This window comes from Phasianus colchicus, chromosome 8 (assembly GCF_987193195.1).
Source record: "Phasianus colchicus chromosome 8, bPhaCol1.hap1.1, whole genome shotgun sequence".
Taxonomy (NCBI): Eukaryota; Metazoa; Chordata; class Aves; order Galliformes; family Phasianidae; genus Phasianus; species Phasianus colchicus.
The window spans coordinates 31,710,099-31,736,920 of record NC_143443.1 but is presented as its reverse complement, the minus strand read 5'-3'; the positions used below and the strand labels follow the sequence as shown (position 1 = coordinate 31,736,920).

At 41.6% G+C, this 26,822-nt stretch overlaps 1 protein-coding gene across 8 annotated transcripts in view; it reads right to left on the bottom strand.

Moving 5' to 3' along the window:
* Positions 1-55: 55 nt before the first annotated feature.
* TACC2 (transforming acidic coiled-coil containing protein 2) overlaps positions 56-26,822 on the bottom strand; it is a 115,357-nt gene continuing 88,590 nt past the window's right edge. For 4 of the 8 annotated variants that reach the window (XM_090145599.1, XM_090145600.1, XM_090145598.1 and 1 more), the window contains 13 exons: positions 26,066-26,267; positions 22,137-22,198; positions 21,195-21,310; positions 20,248-20,419; positions 18,878-19,018; positions 17,869-17,958; positions 13,215-13,358; positions 12,396-12,472; positions 8,489-8,532; positions 3,162-3,322; positions 2,531-2,637; positions 1,409-1,529; positions 57-637 (listed from right to left, as the gene is read on the bottom strand). In XM_090145599.1, coding sequence (XP_090001725.1) covers positions 572-637; positions 1,409-1,529; positions 2,531-2,637; positions 3,162-3,322; positions 8,489-8,532; positions 12,396-12,472; positions 13,215-13,358; positions 17,869-17,958; positions 18,878-19,018; positions 20,248-20,419; positions 21,195-21,310; positions 22,137-22,198; positions 26,066-26,267 — 1,503 coding nt within the window. In that variant the 3' untranslated portion in view covers positions 57-571. Of the gene's footprint in view, positions 638-1,408; positions 1,530-2,530; positions 2,638-3,161; positions 3,323-8,488; positions 8,533-12,395; positions 12,473-13,214; positions 13,359-17,868; positions 17,959-18,877; positions 19,019-20,247; positions 20,420-21,194; positions 21,311-22,136; positions 22,199-26,065; positions 26,268-26,822 lie in introns of all 8 variants that reach the window. The other 4 variants (XM_090145602.1, XM_090145596.1, XM_090145601.1 and 1 more) reach the window with 4 other exon arrangements.

Here is a 26,822-nt window from a genome sequence, read left to right as displayed (position 1 = left end):
TACCAAACCCCGCTGTACCTGGCACAGCAAAAGTAGTCAGCAAGCAAAATACACAAAATAAAGCCACTTGTTTTCAACTTCCAACGAAAAAATTTATTTACAATAGAGAATTTCATTTAAGTGACATGCATCTTGATTTTTTTTTTTCATTTTTCATTTTATTTTACAAATCAGCAAATGCAGATAAAGTTTACACTCCTTAAGGCAAGAGTCCCCATGCAAGTAATACATGTTTATATTAAATCCAAAAGACATCCAACATGGGAACTCATGTACAAAGGGAAGGCTAGGATCAGCAATTTGTAATTTCTTAGAGAACTTGACAATCTCCCTGATACAGGAACTTTGAGATCAACTTGCTATGAATTATACTATGAAAATGCAAACAATAGCAAGAAATTCTGATAGTCATCTTAGTACTGCATACAATTAAATCAACTTTATTTAGAAAGAAAATACAGTAGTGCATACGAAAAAGTGAAAATATAACCCGTCCACATAAATGTATGGACATCAGTGTGCCAATGGTCATATTGCACTCAGTGTTGAAGTCCAGAATTTTGGTTAAAAGTTAGCTTTTCCCCATTTTGGCAATCAGTTCGTCACAAATCTTTGTTAACTCTTCTATCTCTTTATTCTGGAAAACAAAAGGCAGTATTAAGTACCATGAAAAATAATATTATATTGAGTGTATTTAAAAATCAAGCTTTCCTGTATGTGGAAGAACAGCATTTTCTCCAATACTGAGAAAAGTATAGATGTATGTATGATATATATGCACGTGTAGTGCAGCTGTGCATAATGCCTTCAAACAATATGCTTGCTTCTTTCCACACAGAGCTCATCTTACTGCAGTAAATACAACTTAGCACCAAATCACATGATGATTGAGGACCAGCGTGCAGCAGCCACTCCTGGCACATGATAATAACACATAGCATGCTTTTGTTTCAGCCTGTTCCCCATAGCATTACTCTCATTCTGTTTTCATGGGGCTCTAAGCAAGGACCTGCTGTATTTTACTGGAAATAAGCTCCTTTGCTAAGCTAGAGAACGTGAGATATATGCTGGCTGGCTGTGCTTGAGGAGCAGGACAGGACCTTGGGCAGACTTCAACCTACGTCTAAGCTCCAAAGGAGAGCTGGAGGCAGACAGTCCGAGGAAAGGTCATGTCACTGCCTTAGATCCAGACTCATGAAGGTTGGAAAAGACCACTAAGATCATCTACTCCAACTTCCAACCCATCCCCACTGACCACATCCCTGCACCACCTCCACGGTTCTTGAACATCTCCACAAAGGCCCTGTGTTCCTGGGCAGCCCATTCTAGTGCCTCACTGCTCTTCCTGAGAAGACATTTTTCCTAACATCCAACCTGACTTTGTTAAAAGAGCAGAGCTGCTACTTACCTTCTGTTCCAGTGTTCTTTCCAATGCGTCCACCTTCAGCTGCTCTTTACGAAGGCTGGCCTGATAAGCTGCTTGCTCTTGCTGAGCCTTGCCTCTCACTTGTGCAATTTCAGCATTGGCTCTAGAAAAACACAGATTCTTGTCATGTCAAGAGGTCTGCAGGAGAGGATGAAGGGTATCCAAGGATGGACAGGATACCCTTAAGAGATGGGCAGGGCTGCTTCCTGTGTATCTTTGAAGGCAGCCTGAGCCTCACCCCTAGAGACTTTTTGTGGCTCTTTCTCTTGCTCAGCAGTCTGCAAAGCCTTTTCTCTATGTCTATAAGAGAAGGGGTCAAAGATACCACTCAGCAGGAGGTGTTCTGTGAAAGTTTCTCAATCTGATCGCCAGTTCTCACAGATGAGATTCACAGCTGGGAAGCAAATCCAAGCCTCGCTTTACTTTAGGCACTGATCAGTACTAGTGATGTCTTGCAGACATCTCCTGGGCTTAGAGGACGGCATGTGGACTCTAGAAATGCTTACTTGATTATTACACGAAAGCATTAAAGATGGTAACAACAACAATCCCAACTGACCTGCCTGTCTTAAGGCACAATCAGATGTTCACACCTTAATGGTGGCTTGTGGATTTACATGCACTTTTGTGCAAGTGCACATCACCATCAACACAAGCGGGCAAACTCAGCATAAACCAGGGGTCCAGAATTAACAGAGAGATGCCTGCTCTGAATTGCACACTCTGTTCTGCTGACTGATGTTCAGGGCAGTAACACAGCACAGGGCAACAGCAAAGCACTGGGGCACAAATATCAGCTGCAAATGCAAATATCTGAGCACAGCCCTTTGTAGCTGCGTAAGTCTGGCTAACAGCTTCTTCCTCAATCTTCCCTGCCAAATACATGAAGATATTCCATAAAGAGAATTTTAAGGTGCTCAACATGGACCCCTCCTGGGGGATTTTTTCTATGTGAAAATAATTCTTTCTTTAGCTATGGTCAGAAGCTGGAACACAGCGTCTGGAAGGAGCAGTTTTGGAGTGTAAGGCTCAGCCACAGGGACCTTCCTGCAGCATGGAAGAATGGAGATATGCATACCAATGGAGATATGCATAAGCAATTACCTGTCCAGTTTTTCCTCGGCGTGGATTTTGAGTGCTTGATACCTCTGTTCTTCTTTCTTTACTCGTGATAAATACTCCTGCGCACATTTCTTTAATACTTCTTCGTTCTGAAATGAAAACATTACATTACATTTAATCCAAGTCACATTCAGGCACTTGTAAGGAGGCTGTCCAATGCTGACAACTGACATGCCCCCAGAGATTTCATCTGAAGCAATTCTGCACAATGCAAAAAGCTTTATGGTGCTTTTATTTGTGTTTGGTACCTGGCTGGAATCCTCTGTTTGAGGATTACACCACACCATGCACTTTAGACATAATCTCTGAGTGGAGATATAGATTTCCCAGAACCCTCAGCCTGCAAGCCGGCCTCAATATGTGGTAAAATCCAGCAGGTATGTGATATTTATTGCAACTGTACCATCGTATACAGGAACAAGCTATTCTTTCTCAAAGAGAAAGAAAGCACAGTGGGCATTCCTGTTGTGCCTGCCTGCAGCACACTGCAGGGCAATGCAGTAAATCAGTCTTGTGCCCGGAAACAAAAAGGTGCCCCATGTGAAGCAGTGCTGATTCACCACCACACGAGAGCCCTCTCTGCTTTCCTCCTAACAGGAAAGGAGTGACTCACCTTTCGAAACCCCTCCAACACTTCCTTCATTTTTTCATATCTCCTGAAAAGATCTGCCAGGGATTTCTCCACCGAGTTCAGATCCGCCAGCGCTTGCTCCTTCTCCACGATCAGCTGCTGAACCGTGTGATGGGAGACAGACTTCTCTCTCTGCTCATCCTCTGGCAGAAAGAAGATGGGGGAGAAAAAAGAAATCAATATGAACACTGATTTCACTATCATCTATAGTTTCTACTACGCTGTGCTCTGTGCTGTATGTTAGTTAGTCTGCAGAAGATCCAAATGTCATTGTTACTCAAAGATGATATCATGTTTTGGAAAAAGCTTGCTAAATACAGTGATAATTAATTACTGTATTTCCAGGGAAAAAGGTGAAAACATCTTCTTACAGATGATTTATTTCACTTGGAACTCAGCTGCTCCCACAAAAGAGGCGCTGGATTCACTGGAACAGGTTGTCCAAGGAGGCTGTGGATGCCCCATCCCTGCAGGCATTCAAGGCCAGGCTGGATGTGGCTCTGGGCAGCCTGGTCTGCTGGTTGGTGACCTGCACATAGCAGGGGGTTGGAACTAGATGAGCACTGTGGTTCTTTTCAACCCAGGCCATTCTATGATTCTGTGATTCCTCATTTGCCAGAAGAAGCACAAGCTGGAGGAGATTACATGCAGCAGTACTTCAATTGCAGGCAATAAATTATTTGCCACTTCTGACCCATGTTGTGATCTCCCACCATCTTTTCTAACCCCATGCAAACTTGCCACTTCATTTCATTCAGCCCAGCTCAAAATTCTCCCCTTGGAAAACTTTGTAAACTTTTCTTCTTAGGAGCTCTGCAGACAAATGCCAGGAAGGAAATCTGACTTTGGGCAGAGCTGGTTTGTGGAGAGCATCTTCTTAGCTTAAAGAGTGTTTAACTACTACATTTGAGGCAGGGAGGGTGGGAAGAGTAAAACAGGATTCCAAATCCATATGGAAGACAATTTTTTTCAAAGTAATAAATTGGAACAGATTATAACAGTAGGAAAAAAACGTCTGCTATTGCCTACTTGAGTGTTACACTGCTGGCTGCAGATTCTAAAATAAGATTTTTATGTCTCTGTCTTAAGGGCTGCTTTGAACGATGCTGCTATGAGATAAGCTCAGAGAAATGAGCAGCTTTATGTTACTGTTCTCTTATACCTCTGACAGAAATTAAAATGAAGGAAAATGTTCTCCCATCTAAAAAAGCAGTTTTAGAATGTACAACTTTTCATTTAAGCCTCCTATGTTTTGAAATATTTTGACGGGTGTTTAGTTTTTCACTCAAAGAGAAAAATGAGACTGAATCAGAGAGTATTTCATGGCGTTGGTCAACCCTGAAATGTCAAAGTTCATGCTATGAATTCTCAAGCTGCAATTAACCTCTTCCTTTTGCATACTCAATCTCTTTGTAGTCCCCTGTGTTTGTGCCAGCCCAGCAAAGCCCCAGGCAGTGACAAACAAACACCTTTGGGAGGGATGAACCAAGGAGTGCAGAGCTCTGCAATGCCCCATCACTCTGATAACTCTTCTCCCTTTTGAGTACTCAAAGACACACCATGATTATTTGTAATACTCAAATAAAGAGAGAAACCCATCGATTTCTCTTCCCTTATTTATGTAATTCTTTGAGATCTGAGAATCTGCCACCCCGTGCTGCAGCAGAACCTTCTGTAAGCACACTGGAGATACAACCTGCCCAGCTCATCCCCCAAGCACTGACTGCAATGATGCCGGTGTCAGGCAGCACCTCTGCTCACAGCTCCATGCAGGAGAAAGGAGCCATCTACATCACCAAGTGCTTTAAGGCGTTCAAAGTGACAACTCACATCAATAAATGAATCTCCATTTACTTTTTCTGAAATTACTGTGGTATTTTAGCAACTTCTTCCTTAATTGGAGGGCAGCTGAGGCAGCTAGCGATGCAGCCTCACTCCTCATATCTAGGAGCTCTTTGCCTCCCAGCATCATGGGCTGCAGAGGCTGGGCAGACCCACCAACTACTCTCTGCAGCTGTCATTTAGCCTTAAGTAAAAGGCTGCTCAGTGGAGCTGTGCAGGCAGCTCCAATCTCAGCTAACCAGTTACAGCTGCTTATTTCTACACTGTTTCTAAGGCAGTTTATAAAGGCTATGTGACCAGAGCATTTTAATTAAATGGCTTCCATGTCCATACCACACAGTGCCTGTGGGTCACTACCACCACAAGGATGCTCAGGACTACGGATGTCCAAATGGACAGAGTGAGGCCACCACCACAGGAGCAGCAGATCCGCCCCAAGGCTCAGCACAGCATTATCACATAACTGAATGGGAATGCAGCAAACGGAGAACAAAAGCAAAAGAAAGGAAAAATGCAAAGTGGTGGTGTGAAAGTTGGTGAAAAGCTTTACTTACCAGGCTTGCCTGTTTGTTTTTGCAAGCAAATAGCAAGAAGCAACGAAAACGGAAGCAAAATAGAAAATCAGGAATTGTTAGGAAAGCAGAAAATAAGTAATGCAACAACCCGTAATGCACAAAGCATAACATTTGTTTGTCTTCATAATGAAAAGTTCATTATGTCTTTCAGCTTACAAGTACACGGATACATTTTTTAGCAGGAAAAAAAAAAAAAGAGAGAAAAAAAAGCCCAACATCACAAATCCAACAATACAAATAAATCTACAGCAAGGATTTTGGAAGGGGAGGAGGTGAGTGTGCATGTGCTGCAGGGGCCTCTGTGAGCTCAGCCCAGGCTGCAGCACAGCAGCATGGCTGTCCTTTGTCTGCCCAGCCTCAATGGGCAGGAGACTGTGTCAGAGGCTGAGTGTGAGGAAGAACAGTTAAAGCAGCAGGAAGAAACGATGCAGAGACTCTCATAGGGGTCTGTGCACTGACAGCGTGCAAGCTCTGCCTGTACAGCATGGGACTGATTGTATGAGCTGAGGTGGGTTAACATTGGGCTCTGAACATGGCAGCAACAGGAGATCCACCAGAGCCCTTGAAATCAATGGCAATGACAGCTTGCAGGGCATGTTTTCAGTGCTTTATATGCAAACACATCCACAGTCTTATTCCATTAGCATGAAATATTTTCAGTGCTCACTCTGCATACACACGACAGTCTGTAAAAGCTGAGCAGGATCGCTCAACCACGCTGAATATTCATTAAAGGGATTTGTGAAATTGGTTCGCTTGCAATGCCCTCCTAGCAGAGGGCTCTGTAAATAGCTCAGAAGGGTTAGGTCATAAATAGAAAGAGCAGAGGCATTTCTTTTGTGAAAATGCATATTTTGCTCCAGCAGGGAGACGTTAGTGGGATAACAGTTCAGTGAAGTATATGCAAATAGCATGCAGACAATCACTTCCCTCACAGTGTGGCATTTGGGTAAATTCTTTCATCGGAGAGGACAATAATTTACAGCAAATGTCAGGAGAAAGTGGGATAATTAGATGGAAAATTTACACTAAATGCAGGGAGAAGCAGCCTCACATTTATCATGCTGTAAAATCTGCATATTGCTCTAATTAGCACATGCTTTCTGTGTCGCTGCTGTTGTTTCAGTTCTTTTGAAAACGGATGGCAAATTATGTTATTTACAGCCATAACTCTTAAAAACTTGCTGTACATCACTTGGAAGACTCTGGCTGATACTTTGAATTAAAAGTCTGAAATTCTATTTCCTCAGTGGCCAAAGGCCCGATGCTTTAATATCCTTGATTTCTTTAAAGATGATGAATTGGCAACTGCAGAATTTGCCATGCATGCCATGGCTGTGCTGTTATCTTAGAATCTCTGTTCCATACCTTCTCATTGCACTACTCACAGCTGATATACATACGTTTAACCCATTTCTTGAAAAAGAATTTGGGTTTGCAGCCAAAAGAAAGTTCTGTTGCTAGCTGCATGCAGATGCTTGGGGAGAATGGGGCAGGTCCTGTGTCTGTCCATACAAATGGCCACTGAAGCTGAAGAACTCCCTGCAGAGTTCCTGGGCAGCTCTGCACAGGGTAGATACAGGACCTACATGCTGTAAGCACTCAGATCAAACTGCTTAAAAAAAAGAATCACTTGACAGCAGTAGGACACATAAAATAGGAAAAAATGTCCCCAGTGTTTGAAGAAGAAAATTGCATTTTGGAGACTGTGACCCTGATTCTTTACCACGCTTGATAATATCCATAATTGTGCATGAAGCAGCACCAGAGTACACCCAGTGTAAAATAAAGGGAATCAAATTCTTGGCATAGTCTGACCACTCCTGCCTTAACACTTGTATGATGAGAATGACAGAGGTTACATCAGAAAGCAGGCAAACCCATTCAGGTTTACACACAAAAGGCAATGGAGGCAGAACATTGTACAGAGAACAAAGCACACAGATGAAGACTTATTTCTAGACCCTTTTTTTTTTTTTCCCTTTTCATGAAAGGAGGTTGGGGTGCCTCCCATGGGCTGTGAAATGCAAGAAGGCAGCAAAGCAGCAGGCACTTAACAGCCCCTCCCACTGCTCTCCTTGGGCAAAGATAAGCAAGTCTGCTATAGAATTTAGAGAGAACTCAAGCATCAAATGCTAACAAAACAATGGAGAAGAAACCAACAACTTGGGGGTTATGCCAATTTTAAAAGGGGTAAAACATACATATATATTAGAACTCAAAAGCTGTGATAGAAGGCTTTCTTGTGTTAAAACCTTTTTAGAAAGATGCACAGATGCCTTTTGTGTTGCAGGCATGCAGTGCTCTCTATGACAGTTCTCCCAGAGGAGTGAGAAGAATAATTTCTTGACTTCTGCAATAGATTGTGCAAATAGCTTGGAGACCTTTATGTCAGTAGCTGGGGAGGTGGATTGGCCACTCACAATCTCAGCTGGGATTGAAGTTAATCTCGGTTTTGGTCCAACCAATGCACTTAGCACAGATAATCCCTGTTGTTGTAAAGAGCTAAGTTTGGTATCTCCTGTTAAACAGCTGTGAGCGGATGACTACAGGGTTTTCAGGTCATTTTATGTCTCTCCTGGAGATACCTGTAAATGCTGGGCAGTGTTTGAACATGTTTCCCATGGGACACTTTGCTTTGACACAGAAGAAAAAGCCCTGACCTTTCTGCATTACCTGGACTGCCTCAGGGTTTATTTCTGTAAAATGAAGCACCAGCTTCACATCACCACCTAGAAGCACACAATGGATCCTCAGATGCATCCCGATTCCCAGCAGCATGAGCGGGTGGAGCTGGCATCAAAATGAAGCCCACAGACTTAAATCCCATTTCTATGCCCTCTTCGGAAAATCAGAGTGCAGGATAGCATCTTTCATGGCAGAAACACCTACCTATCATCTGAGCAATCGTCTTCTCATATTCTGAAACTATTTTCCTATAAGAAGAAAAAAAGAAAAAAGAAAAACTTTTGGCAAACATCATAATAGCTAATAATTATGTAGAAAATAATGCTACTCAATAACTGAACTTTGGTATAAAAACAGGGTACAGATCCTGCTCCACACTTCTATATGCTCTTTATTCCTATGCAACAAATGAAATTGACAGCTTAAACGTCACTCTTGCATGGGGAGGGAAAAGGAATTACTTTGAATCATACCCGAAGTACATTACTGATCTCAGTTTAAACATAAACAAAATTGCATCAATCTAATTTCAGAGTTGCATCAAGTCTCCTTTTCCTATTGCCTTCTTCCATCCCCTCTTTATTCTCCGTGTCCGCTTACTTTTAATGTAAACATGAACCAAAGCTATCATTGGTAGGTAAGTAAATCCAACAGGGGTACAGCTGGCCCTCATCCAAAATATATCCACTCTTCCACTCTCCAAACGTGAAGAAGTGACCCATCAGCACTTAAAACAACACAACCAAAACATTCGACTATGGAGCACAAAGCCCACCGTGTCCAATTTCACACATCTTTTGAAAAACAGAGGGGGTAAAATGTTACTTTTAAGACTATTTTATTTCGCAGGCTCGCAGTAGGCTTTGAGTTTCCTTCTTGAAAAGAGGTTAGCCAAAATAAGCAGATTAAATGTGATTTAGAAAGATGATCCATCCCTTTCCAGAGCCAAATAAAGCTAATGAAATGGGACTAGCTTGATCTGTGCTTTGATTTGTGAGCCACATAGGATTGCCTATGAAAAACAAAATTACTGCACACTTCATCTGAAGTGAATATTCCAAATAGCCCACTGGTATTTGAATACGTATTTTTTGAAGTCTTTGCTCGCTTTGATTTGCTCCATTTCAGCTAAGTCTGCTGCAGACAGTGAGATTGCAGTAAGGATAAGGGGAAATCCTGGGACAAAAGTCAGTGAGGAAAGGAGAAAGCTGTGGAGATCCCCCAAACCCAGCACAGCATGTATGAAATCTGGATCACAAACAGACCCCAGACAGTGGGATCATTTACACATAAAAGGTAAGCAGCAGGGATTTGAAAGCCGTGTCATCTCCTTGTAGTACCAGCCACCTTCAGGAAGTTTGATCATCTTAGAAAATGAAGCCAAGGACCAATGACAATGAGTACAACACTAAACGTTGTTAGAACACCATACAGCTTCCCAGCCTGGGCTGCACCATATAAGTAGGCAGCAAAGTCAAAGATCCATTTCTTATTTTCATCAGTAAATGTGGATATTACAACGTCACAGCGATTTCAATACTATTTGATTTGGAAAATGAAGTTCTCAAGGCTTGCTCCGTATTCATCACAAAGCTCTTTTTCTGTCAAGCAGACTAAAGAAAAGACATTGCAGGTGGGGAACCCAGGATGCTGTCTGTGATGGAGCATCTCAACTTTGAGGTGCTACATAGGTTTAATTTCTTATATTTTAGACCTTCGGTTTTCCACAGTTTTATAAGTCACGAAAACACAGAAATCCCAGGCTACCTCTCAAAAGGTCTTCTGCTTGACATCCCACACTGAGGTATGGTCAATCAGACCTCCAACAAACCATGTTTAAACATATCTGTCCTGACTCTGGTTCTACCCTTGGGCACAGCCCTGGTTATCTGCTTGATATGTACTGTATCATTATTATAACTTCTCATTCAGCTCCTCTCCTCCAGCTTGGAATCTCTTTCACACTGACATTTTGCTGAAAACTTGGCTAAACTCAGGATATTCCAGGTAGAACAAGGAATGCTTGCATAAAGAAGCATTGCTTCTCCTCCTGCAGAAAAAGTGATGCTATTGTGCTTGCAACTCAATAATCCCAGCCTTTCCCTTCATTCCTTTCTTCCAATTATGTCAGGTCTAATTTCTACATCTCTAATTTACCACACATGAACTGTTTCAACATTTAATCTTCCCAATGAAATCTTGGTGTACACATGCACATTTCATCATTTTGAGACAAAATGACTTCTTCCCCATTTGCCTGTTGAAATTTGGCTTACATAAGGCTTTTTTTTTTTTTTTCCCACAATCAAATCTTATTGAGGACATAGACACAGAAGCAAATTACTGCGAGGTACAGAAAGGAACAGATCCTACAGTGTGTCAGACGCTCTGTCTCTCTGCTCTCCTTTCATTAAGGGATAAGCAACCTCTGCCAGTGCCTGTTTGCAGCCAGCAGGCGTGCGTACCCTGGCAGCCTCCAGAAAATAGACAAAGTACTGCACTGGAGTGTGTGCAATGAACTCTGAGTCATTCTTTACATAATTCCTAGGTTTTCTTCATTCCATGTTTTGTTTTTTGGATTTGACTGCTTGCAGCAGTTCCTTTCCATTTTGCCTCATTATGCACTGAGAGAGCTATGCCAGGGTTTTGGTTCCTTTCCCAGGCGGAGAGCAAGAGAGGTGAGAGAACTCAGCGGGTGCTGGGAGATGGTTCCTCTCAAAGACATAAAGGGGCTGCCCTCGCCTTCTGCAGATGCCTCTCTTAAGATGCATTGGCTCAGAGCCCTGTGCTCCTCTATTCAAATCTGCCACGTGTGACACTTGGCACCTTTGCCAGTGCTTCTGATTTGTGCAGCACAGTGTTCTTTTACCCCTGTTCCATCAGCACAAGTTTCCTGGATGCCAGCAGAAACTGCAGGTGCAGATCACCTCTAAATACAGCTTTCTGGCTTTTGCTTTAAGCTAACTTGGTCTTTAACTCTGGGAAGAAGCAGGTGCTAAAACAGAAAACTCAGTCTCAGAAGGCACCATGGAAATTATAATTTGAAAGATAGATGCTAAAATAATCTGTCTGATCTCTTTTATTTATGAGTTAAAGACAGAGGTAGGGAGAGGGCCTGTCTGTTTGAAGGCAGAAAATAATAGGCTTTAAAAATTCCACACAATACTCCTAAAGAGTCTCTTTTAAAACTGATGACTTTCTCAGATTCAGGTCAATGAATGGGTCAAACTTATCTGTATGCTGTTCTTAAGGCATTACCACTGTGTACAAAAGGAATGGCTGAAACCCTCAGCTGACTAGATGGCAAGCAAAGGTGATGCTTTGAGCAACTTTATCCACTACAGTGACTTTGTTTATCACTTTTGCAAATGCCAGGGACCTTGGCTGGGAAGAAAGGCCAAACCAAGCAGATACAACTAGAAAGAACTGAAAAGTTCAGGGTGCTTCTGTCAGCTCTCAAATTGGGTAGCAAAATCCAAGATCAACACTGGTTAACTGAAATCAAGTTTAGTGTGTGTGTTATAATTAAAAATTCTGTTCAAAGAGAAGGAAGTTGAAACTCTTTGAAAGTCAACACTCAAAGGCAAGAGTGGCTCCCTTGCAAGAAATGTTTTCCTACTGGCAATGGGGTTTTTGTTCTTTAATGTTAAAGAATCTTCTTATAATAATCTCCTGAAGGGAGCCTCTGCTGCTCATACCTGTATTCAAACCTTCACATCCTTTCTTCTGTTGGCAAAACTTCTCATGGAAAGACAGCTTTAAATTAGCAGACAGACACCTCTACCAACACTGCAGGCACAGTCATTCAGTCAGGCAACAGAAACACCACAATGCAGCCCATGTGAGAATTCATAAGTGAGGGGAGCAGCGCAAACTGGAGAAAACTCTTTCCTTATATTAACCTGGGCTAAGACTCCTTATCTCAGTACAGCAATGTAGAAGTTCACAACGATTACCTTCAACAAGTTTAGGATCAGTTTGAAGCCTGCAGTTAAATATAACTAAACAACTTCAGTTAGCCAAAGATCTGTATGGCCATGGCACTCTGTGTGCTGTCCACAGCCTCAAATGAGACTACATTGTTGTGATTAGTGACAAGTGAATAACTCACCTCATTTCCATCACTTCCCTTCTGCTTTCTTCATATTTCTCTTTCCACTCAGATACTTCTCTTTCCTTGGCCACAATCTGAAACAAGGAAAAAGAAAAGTGAAAAGAAGTGATCCATCGAGGAGGAAACAAAGTAAGTGTACAGTGTATGGATATCAAATTCTGACTGATACAGGTACAGTTTCCAAAGGCACAATGGGTTCAAATACGAGCATCCCTGTTGATTTACAGACTGTAAGGTGCAATTTTAAGAAGTTCAGATGTGAAATCATGATCACTTAAAAATACTTCATACAATGCCTGATTTGCAGCCAAGACTGAAATAATTTTGTCCGTGGCTTTGGAATACAGTCCCATGATTTGTTCTCTAAGGGGGTTCCATTGCTTCTCGTCCATATGTAGGGCTGACTATCCATGAGATTTTATACATGAAGGACTTGCGTTCCTTTGTTCTCCTTTCATTCACACTGGAATGGTTAGATGCTGGAATGGGTTTCCTAGAGGTGGTTGTTGTCTTATGCCTGTCCACTTTTAAGTGACTTCTGAATATTGCTCTTAATTATGTTTTTTTACTTTGGGTCAGTCCTGAAGTAGCCCAAAGTTGAACTCAATGACTTTCATAGGTCTCTTCCAGCCAACACTGATTCTCATTTACATCCAAACAGTGTAGCACTTTTTGCTTTGGTAGCCTCCAGCGTGGCTTTAGAATCGCTGAGAACAGTCTCAAGAATGGTAAATGTAATAATAATATGAAGAGTTTGGGAGAAAACAGAAAAGAAGGAGTGCCACATATTTCCTATTCCCAATTCTGAAAAATTACCTCTGCTCTGGCAAGTCGTAGTGCAGCATCCAAGTCTTGCTGGGGGTAGAGAAGACTCGTGGTGCCTTCTGCATCCGAAGCGCCGATCCGTGAGTACAGCACACTTTTAGAGATGGAAACATCTGCTGGGATAGCAGGTTCTCTCTGTGTGTTTGTTTTTTTTTTTAAATACAAAGAAATGAGCCATTAAATACATGTTGAGCTGACGTTTTCTGTGTGCTAGGCACCAGGGTCCTGAGCTAGGACTGAGAGCCAGTGCACTACTAAACTATAACAGCTGTAACATTGACAGGAACATTTCAATGCACATTTAAAATTCATAGTAAGCATCAGGAGAACTAAATTAGCCTTACAGAGAGAAAATAAAGATAGTGCATCATCCACAATATTTTAGGAGCTTATTTTATTACGTCCTGATACAGAAATGTCATGAAAGCATCCACAAGAAACACATGTCAGCAGAGGAAATTAGAATGGGGGGCAGAGAGCTCATTAAAGGGAATTCTGCTTCCATAAAAATAGACGAGAGAAAAAAAACAAAACAGAAGTGAGGAGATGTCTATCTTCCTAGTTCTCACATGCTGATATATTCTGTCATAAACAGTATTTTGTAAGAAGTGTGAATTTGCAGCTGCCATTGCTGCACATTGCTGCTGGTTATTTAGCATGCGATTAATATGTTAAATGATGTTTTGTTAGCAGCTGCCAATCTTGTTCATGCTGGTGGTCAAAACTGGGTCAGAAGGATACAGAATAAGGAAGAGAGCCCAAAAGAGCCGAGTGAAACTGAGATGCCTGACCCTGTGAACACTCGAGATGTAAACAACTCACATCACAGTGCATTAAAAAAAAAAACACAAGGAGTTTATAAACACCCACATCTTGAAACACCATATCCAGCACGCTGATGGCCTGGATATAAATGCTTTCATGCTGCAGCTGCTGCATACTCTTCCCCAAACAAAATGCTGCACCTCCTCCCCTACAGCACTGCCCTCAGTGCAGACTCTCAGATTTATCCCATGAATGGTTCATTTGCTCACAGCCCTTCTCATGTATCCCAGAATAACAGAAAGGATCCAAAGCCACAGTTACTCCTTTGCAGCCCTTTCTGAGCTCCCACAGCACACCTTCCTGAAGAAGCTGTCCTAATGACATGCTAGGAAAACACAGGAATAGATGTTATGAATTCCACATCTGTGAGCAACATGCTGAAACCGTGCCAGCAACACTAAAAGACGAGACAAGAAAATTTAATTAGAGCAATAACAAGCTCAACAGCACTTCAAAACACCACGCTGAACGCCTGTTTATATAGGAGACTTGTTAATTTGTTCTCTATCTTTTGTTCATTTTTAAACACAGGAATCATCTGACTGTGTGCTTTCAGCTGCAGGCCATCCCTCTCTCTTTTTGTCACATTTTACCACACGCACCAACTATTGATCAGTTCTAACAAGGAGGCACAACCTCCAACCCGGTGGCTTTGCACAGTGCAGCAAAAGGCACCACAGGATCTACCAAAATTACACAGCTTGTATTCTCCAGATTTCTCCTGATATACAGTGACAATGCAGGAAAAACACATCTTGGGCACAAGCTCTGTCATCTCTGTGTACGCATATATATAAAAACAATGGTGCTGCCCACAGATCTCAGTAGAACAGGCAAGAAACCAGACCTCTGCTGCTGAAATTCAGTATTCCAGCTTCAAAAAATGCACTTTATTTCCTACTCAAACCCAAAGAGGAAAACTGAGAGACGACAAAGAGCCATTAGAGCATCAAAGCTGCCCTCAGAAGAAAGGCCATCCTGCAGCTCAATCTGTTGAACCACACATATCTTATTTCAAAAGCCTCCTGCCGTGTGAGCTGCTGGGTCTCGTGAGGAAACTGCTGGGAAATATTAATTGTGGCAATGGAAACACACATTTCCCCAAGCTCCTGTAAAAACTTTTGGAAGTAACTGTCAATATGGTGAAGAATTTGAAGGGAACAAAAAAAAACCACCACATTTCAAGAATTTAATACATATTCAGGGATTTCTGTATATCATAGAATCATAGAATGGCCTGGGTTGAAAAGGACCTCAATGCTCATCCAGTTCCAACCCCCTGCTGTGTGCAGGGTCACCAACCAGCAGCCCAGGCTGCCCAGAGCCACATCCAGCCTGGCCTTGAATGCCTGCAGGGATGGGGCATCCACAGCCTCCTTGGGCAACCTGTTCCAGTGTGTCACCAATACCTTGCTAACATGGTTTTTCTAATTCTCTCCTGCAGTTGAGTGAATTTTACAAAAGAATTATTAGTGGCGTATAATAAGCCAAATATTTTCCCCCAAATAACTACTGTAAAAGCTCTTGGAACTGAGCCAGCTCACAGAATCACTGGTGTCTACTGGCCCAACCAGCATTGTCCTGACTCTGGAAGCAGGGCATGCAAACCCCAGCTGGGTTGGCTGGCTTCTTTCTTTGGCAGGAGCATAACTAACCCTCTGTCACAGTCTCCAGCACTGGTCTGATTGGTTTTATCTAAGAGCCAGTTTTACAAACTGATGGCCAGTTTCCTATCTATTATTTTCTGCCTTCAAGTATTCCTATCATCTGAAAACAAAGCAGCCCAATAGGATGACAACATTACCTCAAGTAACTTCACCTATGCTTTAAATTCAATGTCTAACTGCCAAGAAAGTAAGCAGTTAATTGGGGTAATAATAAGCATAGGGATTTATAAACCACTGAACCTCACACAGAAAGATTAGAGTCTGCAGGGGAATTACTACGAGATGTAGGTCACTGTGATCTTAGTGTAAATATTTGAGAGCCCAATGCACTTCCCCTGCACTTCCCAGCACCTTGCACAGAAACCAGATATCTGATCAGACAGAGAGTAAATGTATATTGATTAACCAGCTGTGGTGAGCTCACTTCAAGAAGGTCGGAATGAAAGAAAAGTGAGGCTCTGCAAGGAAAATCATACATCACTTTTATCATACTGTTTAGGGGAATATGTATTTAGCCTAACTGAAAATTAGTATGAGTGCTGGCAAAGGGTAAGCTAAGTGCATATCAAATGATCTTATCTTGTAACTAATTGATGTGTGCACACGGGTCGATAGAGGCATAACAAGCCTAATTTATGCCTGCAACTTTATAGAAAAATGGTGATAGGACATAATAATGTGGACTGTTTGTTATCCAACCTGTAATGGTTCAGCAAATGCTAACCTTGGTTATAAAACATGAAGAGAAAAACTGTGGGCAGCCAACCAGAAGGAAATCATGCCAGATAGTGTCCGAATTTAAGTCACTGCAGTCATCTGGTGGATCCTATTATAGTTAATCCAGGCCACTAGTCACTGCAGGTCACAAGGGTTGCCACCACAGGCTAATTTAATATCAGCAATCTCCCACCTAACCAGTAGAGTTATACAGGGACAAAAGGCCTTTCCAGCCTAGCATGGCACCCATGTTGTTCAGCCAAGAATGCTCCTGTGGCTGGACTGAGACAGGACTTTGTGTCCAGATGCTTCCAATTCTGTGCCAGAGGGTGGAGTTTTGCTTATTTTTCCCTCATCATCCCTACTTATCATTTTTGCTATCTTTGCTACAAAGATTAAATTCACATGAAGCCTGTCCCCCATTTCTAACTTCCAAGGAGTTCATAAATTTCACCATGAAACTACACCTTGTCATCAGCTCAAATGTTGTTATGATGCAATGTACTCAAATATTAAGATGGTACAGGACGAAGCCAAAAGCTTCCTGACTTATTAATGGCCACTGTAACATAAGAAAGGTCACTGGAGAAGGATGTGCCACAGCACATGCCCCTCGTTTGGAATAAAATGACTCACTGCAGCAGGACACTGCCACTCCATCAGCATCCTCCTCAGCTGACAGCACCTCCCAGGAAAGCCATTAACATTTTTTGTTTGACTTTTTTGTTAAAAGCACCGCAAAGGACAACACAAACTAGCTGCACAACTGGCTAATCACCAAACATAGTGCATCACTGCAAGCTTTTCTGTCCTGCAGTAAAGGCAGTAAGGACTGCACGCGTCTCTAAAGCCATGCAATGCATCACTCTGAGGAGGCACTAGCCAGCGTGCTAGAGAAAAGACAATTAAAGGAAAGCTTTAGATCTTCATGAGTGAAACCCCATTGTGTTAGGGAGCCCTTTTCCCTTGGTAGCTCTACAGCCCTTGCAGATCTGTTGCAGTTTCTTTCTTCTGAAGCCTGATGGTAGGGTTGACTCAACTTCTCACTTCTGTACTTGGGTTTCAAGCTGCAGAGACCAACAGCCAAAATCTATAGCATTCTTATAAGGAGTAGGTTTGATACTGTTTTGTTACCAAGTATTTTAGGACAAACCTTAGGATAAACATTTAAAAAAAGCCATCTGGTTGCAGAATCTTTCTCCTGTGATAAGTGTATGCCTGTTTTTTGCCTACAAACTTGCTTATGTTAATCTTCCCATTGGTGGACAGCATTTCTGTGTGCAGTACTGCTTTCAGCATGCTCTTCCATGCCACGCTTTGGTGCTTGTTTTAGTTTTCCACTGCACTCTGAGCAGTTACCTTGTTAAAGAAAAAGCAGCACTCTGTTTCTTAGTCTCTGTGCACACTCACACACATGGCAGGCACAAAACAGATACCTCGGCATCTAAGGAGCGGAAAGAAGACAGGGTAATCTGCCTGGCTAACTTCAGTGCTTCTATCCTCATTGCAGCAAACTCTAACTCCTCCTGTCGAGTGTTTGGTCGTCAGTAATCCACAGAAAAAAATGTATTAAGAACACAGCGAAAATGTTTAACACGTGAAAAAAACTGAATGTTATATCTTGATGTGCAATTCTGGCAATTCCTGGGTGACAAATATCCTATATTACCACCTTTGTTTTGAGCTTTGGTGCAAAATGTCACTTTGTGGGTATTTTTGAGATGGCTTTCTAGGCAATTTTTATTACAATAATTTTGGATAATGTGTTTGTTTAAAAAAAAAAAATGTTTTCTGCAGTTCAAACTGTTTTTCCCACACTTCTCTGCTTCCATTCTCATTTATGCAAATTTATGCCAGCTGCCACCCTCAATTCAACCTTTGCTGTTTTGAAATTTCATTGTGAATATTCTGGAAAATAGGTCCTGACACACAGAACTGTTCTGCAGATGGATTTGCTTTTACTAGAAGAAGCCACACCAAATTATGCATCAGATAGATTATTAGAGTAAATCCTAATTTCCATTTCAGAAGAATCAGGATCTTCATCTCCAAAAATGGACCTACAGATACAGACCTACTAAGGTCAGGTGTCAACGTAATACTCCACACATGGAGACCTGTGTTCAAGCCTTACAGGGTTAGGGTTTTATAGGACTAGAGTTGTCTTTATAAAGACTTCTTCAAAATATATACATCAGTGTTACTGGATAGATGAAACTGTTAAGGACATATAAGTTCAATTTTAGGTATTGCATTAATTAAATTAAAACATTTCTCTTCCTTAGTTTCCTGAAAGGCCAAAGTTACTTTGGAAGAATCAAATCATTGCTTTCTTTCCTTCCCATCCTCCAATCCAAGCCATTTCCCACCCCCTTCACGCAAGGTAAAGCATTCTCTACAGAGTGTAGACAAAAGAAAAGAGAAATTTATATTTCTGCTACAAACCTGAAGTTTCTGAGCAAATACTGGGGGGTTCTTTTCAGCTAAGTCAGGATCTAGATATTCAGGTTGATCACATATTGATGTTTTCTTAGATATCCTGTTGAGAAGAGCATCAGCAGAGACAAAGGAGTCTTCAGGAGATGTCTGAAGGATAAGAAGAGTGTAGAATAATCAACAGAGATTGCCCAAGCAATGCAGGCTAAAAGCAATGTGTCTGCAAATCCCTGATTTCTCATAATTTCATTTTCCATAGAAAATTCCTTTGGAATACACAACTCATAGATGTAACAGACAAACATCAAGAATAATTATTCCCAATTTAAAAACTGAGTAAATTTTTTAAGACTAATACATAGTTAGTGTCATTAAGACCTTTAAAGTCATGGTTCTCAAGCCATGGACCACAGCACACTCTCAATACATCTACTATCAGGTGTTTTGTTCAAACAATAGCTTTTGTTCTGTTCTGATATCTCTAAATGAACCCAAAAGCTTTGAAGATGACCAAAACCAAGGGGAAAAGCGAGCAAGACTCTTCTTCCAAATCTTCTGCTGCTTACTGGAAATAAACTAAGATATGTTCACAATTGTAACATGCTCAGGATAAATACATAACATGAAGCTGGACAGAAGTACAATGAAAAAAATAGACTTCAGGCACTTCAGCACCTGCAATGCTCCATACATTGAAAACTTAGCTTGAAAACTTGTCAAGCTAATTCCTTGCAAGATGGTATCAACAGCATTGTTAAAGAACATAAATGAAGCACAGTATTAAGGTGAACTTAAAGGAACCTTCATGTATTTGAGAACCAATGGTCTGAAGTCAGTAAGCACTGCTGGCCTGAAGTAAGAAAGGGGTCACCATTCAATACCAGAGAAGCCACTGAAAAAAAGTGGTGTCACTGGAAGCTGGGCTGAGTTCTAATGATCAAAAAAGGTGGTTTTTACATTATCAGCACCAGAATTAAAGGTTTTTAAGAAAATCTGAATGTGCAGCTCCTTTTACCAACAGAAATTTAAAATCTTACACCACATACACCAGAGCAAACCATGGTCTTAAGTTTTTATAGAACACCTAATTTATGACCAAAATATCTCCACAAATATTGAGTTGAAGTGTAAACAACTCTGTGTAAGGAAAAAGCATTTCAAAATGTCAGCCTGGAATAAGTGATCACAAGAGCATTTTAAAGTACAGTAAAATTCTTCTGAATTCCATCAAACTTTCATTTGGATCCTACCATATGCTGCTACTAAGAGTATGAGGCCAAGTTCTTGCTCTGCTTGTGAGACCCACCTGTTCTGAGTTTTATAAGATGTGAATTTTCTACAAGAAAATGGTTCCCAAACTTTTAACATAAATTACTTACTATTTCAATAGTCTCTGGGGTTGTTCCTAGTGTCATGGGCTCTAAGTCCTTCTGTTTTGACTTGTCTGGTGACTGTAAGTGTGCCTCTTGGCTGGCAGCAAGGACTCGAGAAGCTGGATGTTGTATTTTCATTCCAGAGGATTGCTGGGCTTCAGGGTCTTCAAAACTTGACCTGGGAAAGGATTGTATGCACACATTCAGGGTGGAGCACAAGACCCTCATCGTTCTGCTTCTGGTAACACCAAAGTATGTCCTCTTCATTATTTCCACGTGTATAAATATAAACACTGCTTCAGCTCATCTTTCTATCATTCTATCTCATAACACTTTGCAATATCCTTTCAAAGCTGCACGCTGGAGTCATCTAAATAAACCCAGTTCCATCAGAAAGGTTATGCACATTCCTCAAATATTTCTCACTTGCCTTTTACCCCTTTCTCACCATGACCTACATCTCTCCCAGGAAACAAATGTTCCTAAAAAGAACAGATGTCCTTAAAGAGCAAAATTTTTGGAAAGTAAACACAACCCACACATGCTGTTCTTATGAACGAGACTCACTTTCTAGAAAATATAGCGTGGAGAGACCAAATGAGAAGTTGCAATTAATAAATGAAGTTTCTAGATTGACATGAAAATGACCTCAGTATCTGAGAATAAAAACCGAAGGAAGAAGCCACAGCCTTGTGAAACTGTTGCCACTATGACTGACTCCATTCAGTAAGAATATAAAGGAGAAATACATGTCCTTATTCCTTCCCATTGCACAACGTCTGTACCTTTGCCCTCTGTTCTCTGTCATATGTGTACACAGATGGGAATCTATTTATAAACAAACAACTCTGCAACAGAGAAGCAGAAAAGAGGAATAACTGCCTGTGTGTTGGGATGGCAACCTATTTCCCTGACATCCTTTTCCACTGCTGCCTTTCCTTGCAGTGACATACCCTGAGCATGGCGTGGTGGAATCAGACAGTCTGACGGGAGGCGATTTGACTGGGCTCTCTTGCTGTGCATCAAACATTAGGTATAAAGATTGTTTCTTCGGGGTGCTATCATCCTGCTGGCAACAGGAAGAGAAAAACTCATTAAGCAATTCAGCTGTTCTCCATTAAAGCTAATTTACTGCCTTAAGTGACCGAATGACTTGACAAACAGCTAACGATACAGGACTGTAATCCTCCCTATGCTAAGTGATACTGATAAAAAATGATCCCTTTCAGGAAGAAATCGATGAAGAACATAACCTAAGCAGTTCGCTCTTTGTAATGGTTCTTTCTCTCCCTCTTTGGGGTTAATCAGATTTCTGGTTCTGTCAGGCTGGAGGCATCTGCTGACTGAAAGTTACCAAAATATTCATTGAATACAACGTTATTCTCATTAGTTTATGGACTTGACACAAACCCCTGGCTTTTGTAAGTCCCCACTGGATCTTGTCAAGCTACCAAATCTATGAATTGAACAGAAAGACAAACATCTGATGACAACATATAGTGTTGCATTCCATATTTGACATTCATTCTGTATTCTCCCAGGATTCTCTCCATCTTCTTTAAAGTTCTGCTCTCCATTTCTTAAAATAGTTCAGAAGCTGGTGCAGACAGCTCTGTGTTCTACACTGCTGGAACTACTGAGCTCCTTTTAGTCTCCAGAAAGAAATGCTATGATCCTAGCTTAAAATAAAATAAAATGGAACAAGCTCTACAGGATATAGGACAACACAGCACATGCAATTTACCCCAGTTATGCCAATTTAAAAGAAACTGGGTTTGCAAATCTGCTGCAGGCACTTTATAATTAATTTAAGAGGTAGTGAGGTTGATGGCATTATCAAGACAGTGCATTATAACAGGGGAATGCAAATGAATGGAAATGGGGTGAGAACTTACAGGCACAGAGGAGCCTATTTTCTCCATATATTCTATTTCATATGAGTTGCCATATTCCAATTCTGCAACAGAAACAAAAAAAGAGCCATTAGATACACACCATTAAATGAGTTTTGCATAAGTAGATGAGATACATTCTCATTTACAAGGGCCGCTTCCACTCCGAACACTTTCCTATGAGATATTAAAAATAGAATATACAGAGAGAAAGCAGAAGATGTACTTTCATTGATTTTCAGCAGTGAACCTATGACACATTTCAAGCAAACGTATTTGCCAGAAAAAAGTCTGCTTTATCAGCTTACCCAGCATTCTGCCTCAGCACCCAGAATATTAACACAGTTCCAGAGCACTTTCAGAGCAGATAACTTTCCTCTATCTTATCACAGAAAACACACTTTTCAATTACTGGTAACGTTGATACCATGTGCCTTTCAAGTATGCAAAAAGGTGTAGCAAGCTGTTATGAAATGAAATAATATGCTTCTTAATGTATATCACATAGTTCTTAATTAAGAACAACAACTGTAGTATCACTTGAGATAAGAAAGATGCACCAAATACCTGCACGCCCACTGAGCAGGGCTGAGACCACAGCCCAGCTTGCTTGGCTATTGTCTCATTTTAGTCATGGAGGAAAAGCCTAAGGTGGGAAGGTTTATGAAGAGCCCTAAATCTAGACCCTAATAAAAATGCAAATCTTTGCTGCTGCTCGACTTCTGATCTTCTAATTACACTGGAGGGAATAACCAGATTTCTTTCTAATCCATCATCAGCCAGTGGTGAGCTGAGAGAGGAGGATGGATAAAACACAGCCAGATGGAATCATAGAATCATAATCATAGAATCACAGAATGACCTGGGTTGAAAAGGACCACAATGCTCACCCAGTTCCAACCCCCTGCTGTGTGCAGGGTCGCCAACCAGCAGCCCAGGCTGCCCAGAGCCACATCCAGCCTGGCCTTGAATGCCTGCAGGGATGGGGCATCCACAGCCTCCTTGGGCAACCTGTTCCAGTGTGTCACCACCCTCTGGGTGAAAAACTTCCTCCTAATATCCAACCTAAACCTCCCCTGTCTCAGTTTAAGAGCATTGCCCCTTGTCCTGTCACTACCCACCCATGTAAACAGCTGTTACCCCTCCCGGAAAGCAGAGCATATCTTCCTGGACCCAAGCAAAAACAAAGATTCTGTTCAGTTACACCATAACTTAAAAATTAAAACCATAATTAATTTGCCCAAATTCCATATTTTACTCTGTTACCATGAGTCTAACCCAATAAACCACTTATCACATTTCCATTATAGAGAGGCCCTAGTGTATGCATTTACACTGAGATAAAAGCATGTACAAAAGTTCCTATAGATTTGGGCAGCTTTTGAAAAGCAGGGCTTGTATCAGGAAGATGAAAGACATCATTAGAACATTTATGCTTTACAAGCAAAACCAAACCTAAAAAAAATCTCTTACATTCTTAGTTATTTTTGTTTTTTTTTAAGTAAAAAGCATCAGAGAGTACAAGCAGTGCAATTCCACAACCTATGTATTTTGTAAAACAACCACAAACTCACATAAAATGACATTTGGGAGATATTAATACTAAAACACCTAAGAGAAAGCTATGATAGGCTCCTGGCTGCTTTAAATTCCTGGCACCATGTGTTTTAATGGTAATAAGAAGCCAGGTGAGGCAGACAACCTCCAGGTATCAGACACGAATTTCTTCCTAGCGAAAGCAAAACCAAAACTGAAACAAGGAGATGATAACAACCTGCCGGACATTGCACTGCAGGAGAAATGAAGAAACATTTCATATACTTCCTATAGCCCAACAAGGAGCAGCACAGGATTTGTGGGGAAGTTTCACAGCCCAACCAACCCCAAAGAAGCCCAGAAGCAGACTGTGCAGCATAGCTGTGCCACCTCCATCCTCTGCTGCCATGGGGAGTTGTCACCCTGCAGCTGCTTTCAGCCCCAGCTTGCTTCTGGGATAGCACACAATTTTACTAAGGAAGCACCAAGGAACAAAAGGAACAACGTGGTTTGCTAAACACAGTGTAGCTTCGTCTCATTGGACTCAAAATTAGATAGCATCTCCTCTCCCAGGTATCACCTCTAAGATACCATCTCCCCTTCAGAATCTTACAGTCCAGTTATCTCCATGCATTCAAAATCTACAAATGCCCAGGATATCATACGAGGTAAGATAATTATCTTTTATAAATGCATACGGCAGACTTACTAAGTGATGCTCTCCAACTCCTCCTACAAATAGCTGCACGGTTACACCAGAACTTTCTGCTAATAATTACTGCCTATTTCTGGTCTGCAAAATGGCCAAAATAATAATAATAATAAAAATGGCAGCAACTACAAGCAGAGTGCAACAGACGAGTGCTGGATGTGCAGGCTGACTCTGTGGTTGGGCTGCATCAGTACAAAAGCAGTGTTAGGTTACAGGGTAACAGTCACACCATGTCTGGGAGGGGTAAAAGAGAAACAGCACTGAGAAACAGCACTGGAACTGCTCAAACATTCCTCAAAGCAGCAGTAGTAAGACTGCCAAGGGAAGAAAATGATTATTTTTAAGAGATCTGAAAAGCGGAAGCGTTGTTGATTATAATTAGCATGTAAGCTGAAACTCCAACTGTACCATGCAGCACACAAGATGAGACAATTAGCATTTAATTAGGAGCTTTCCACACTTTCTTCTTCCACTTTGATAGCTCAAGTGATTGCTTTAGAGTCTCTTACTATCCTTTTGTTCCATTTCCTTTCATACAATTTCCATTTTCCAAGATTTTTTGGGAGGTTATTTTCAAAAAAAATATTCCTTGGCTTTAAAAAAAAAAATTAACAGAATTTCTCATTTGATCATAAAATCAAACGTATTAATACAGGCTGAAATCCTTATCTCAACAGAAGACTCAACAGATTTCTATGAAGTCCAGGCTGTGCAAACACATACGCACGTGTGCATGAACATGTGCAGCCCCATTAAAAGCAGCTTTATCATTCATGCCTTTTAATATCAAACACATTTGACCTAAAAGCTTAGCAGTTCTTAATCAAGCAAAAACTCTTCAAATGGTATAGAACAGCTTTAGTGTTAGCTGGGGACTCAGGTTAAAAGGTTAGGAAAAATAAGGAAATCTGATCGAGAGGAAAAACTTTAAGCCAAGGTAAACTCATGCATTCCTCCCACCCTCAAAGCTGAAAATTTGCCCTCTGAGCAGATGTTGCAGAGCAGTGCTTCCTCTGCTAACCCCAGCCAAGGCCACACACAGGTTTCCAAGTGGCTAAATTCTCTCTTCCACATTTCACAGACCACTGTGATGAGACAACTCTCACCACAGAAAGCTCCAGCTTTGTCTCACAATTGCTTATACTAAGGTACCAGAAAAAAGATCTTAGGCTGACACTTAAGGTGATTTGACTTGGCACCTGAATTACTATCCTGCCCAAAGGATATCCTGGGTATTTCTGTGCATATAGAAACCTGGATCCCAGCAGCCTGAAGGGAGGTGTAATTTAAGGGCCCTAATGTACAAACTTTGAGCACACTTTCTCCCATTCACATTATAGACACAAGCTCGGGCAAAATCCTTGCTGCAGTGAGCCCAAATCTAAGAGCACTGGCAGAGAGCAGTTCAGCCCTGTGAAAACACAGGCAGCACCCAAAGAACACAGCAAGTCTATAAGCAATCATAAAAAGAAAGCAAAAGTCACTGTTCTCTGAAGGGCTCTTTCACTTTCATTTAAGCTGCCTCTCTACCCTCACTTGAAAACTCAAGATGTGACTACTGGGGTCATTTATTCAGCCCCCCATAACTGCCAAGCTCCTCAACCTGATCCAAAGAGCACCAATTTTAGAGTTCCCCAAAATAACACCAGCTGGATGCAGACAGCCCAGTCAGAATACAGCATACCCTCTGTAGGAGAGCTGAACTTGGTCTCATTGACAAATGTGGACAGATCAGAGGGCTGTGGGTAATCCTGCTTGTCCGTGCTCAGGTCCACAGTCATGCAGGTCCATTTCTGGCTGGTCACCGCCAGTTTCTCCTCATCTGTTGCATGAACCACTGCAGATATGACAGGAGGCGTTTCTGGGGTAGGCAGTGGGGTGGGATCCTGTAGAAAACAGGGCTGATTAATTCTGTTATCTTACATCAAGAAATTGCATGGTCAACTCTGAATTCCTCCACCTGACTGCAGTCATCCTTTTAATTCCACGCTCTTCATTGCAGCCATGTCTAAAATGCTTACTGAAAAACATTAAAGTGCTGCATTTAGAAGTGCCCTAGCAACAAGCCTTCCTCCTATTACTGAGCTCTTTGATGATGAACACTCACACTGCAAAGCTGCCTTGATAACAAGGCAGAAAGAAAATCTGGAGCCGTTTAAACCCTTTAAGCACTTGACAGAAGCTGCACCCACTGTCAGGAGTGAAGTCTTTGAGGAGCAAAGCTGATTTTTTAGGCCTTCCTTGCAGGAGCAAGTCTGTGTAGGGCTGCGAGGTCACAAACCCCTTCTGCACTTCTATACCATCAACCTGCATCAATGAGGGGGCAGGATGGGGCAAAAGAAGGCAGGCAGCAGCGTGGAAGGAGCAGTGCTGCATCAAAGCAGTTGGGCCTTTACGCACAGAGAGCTTTTGTTAACTCCCTTCCAAGGGAACCACCTGCC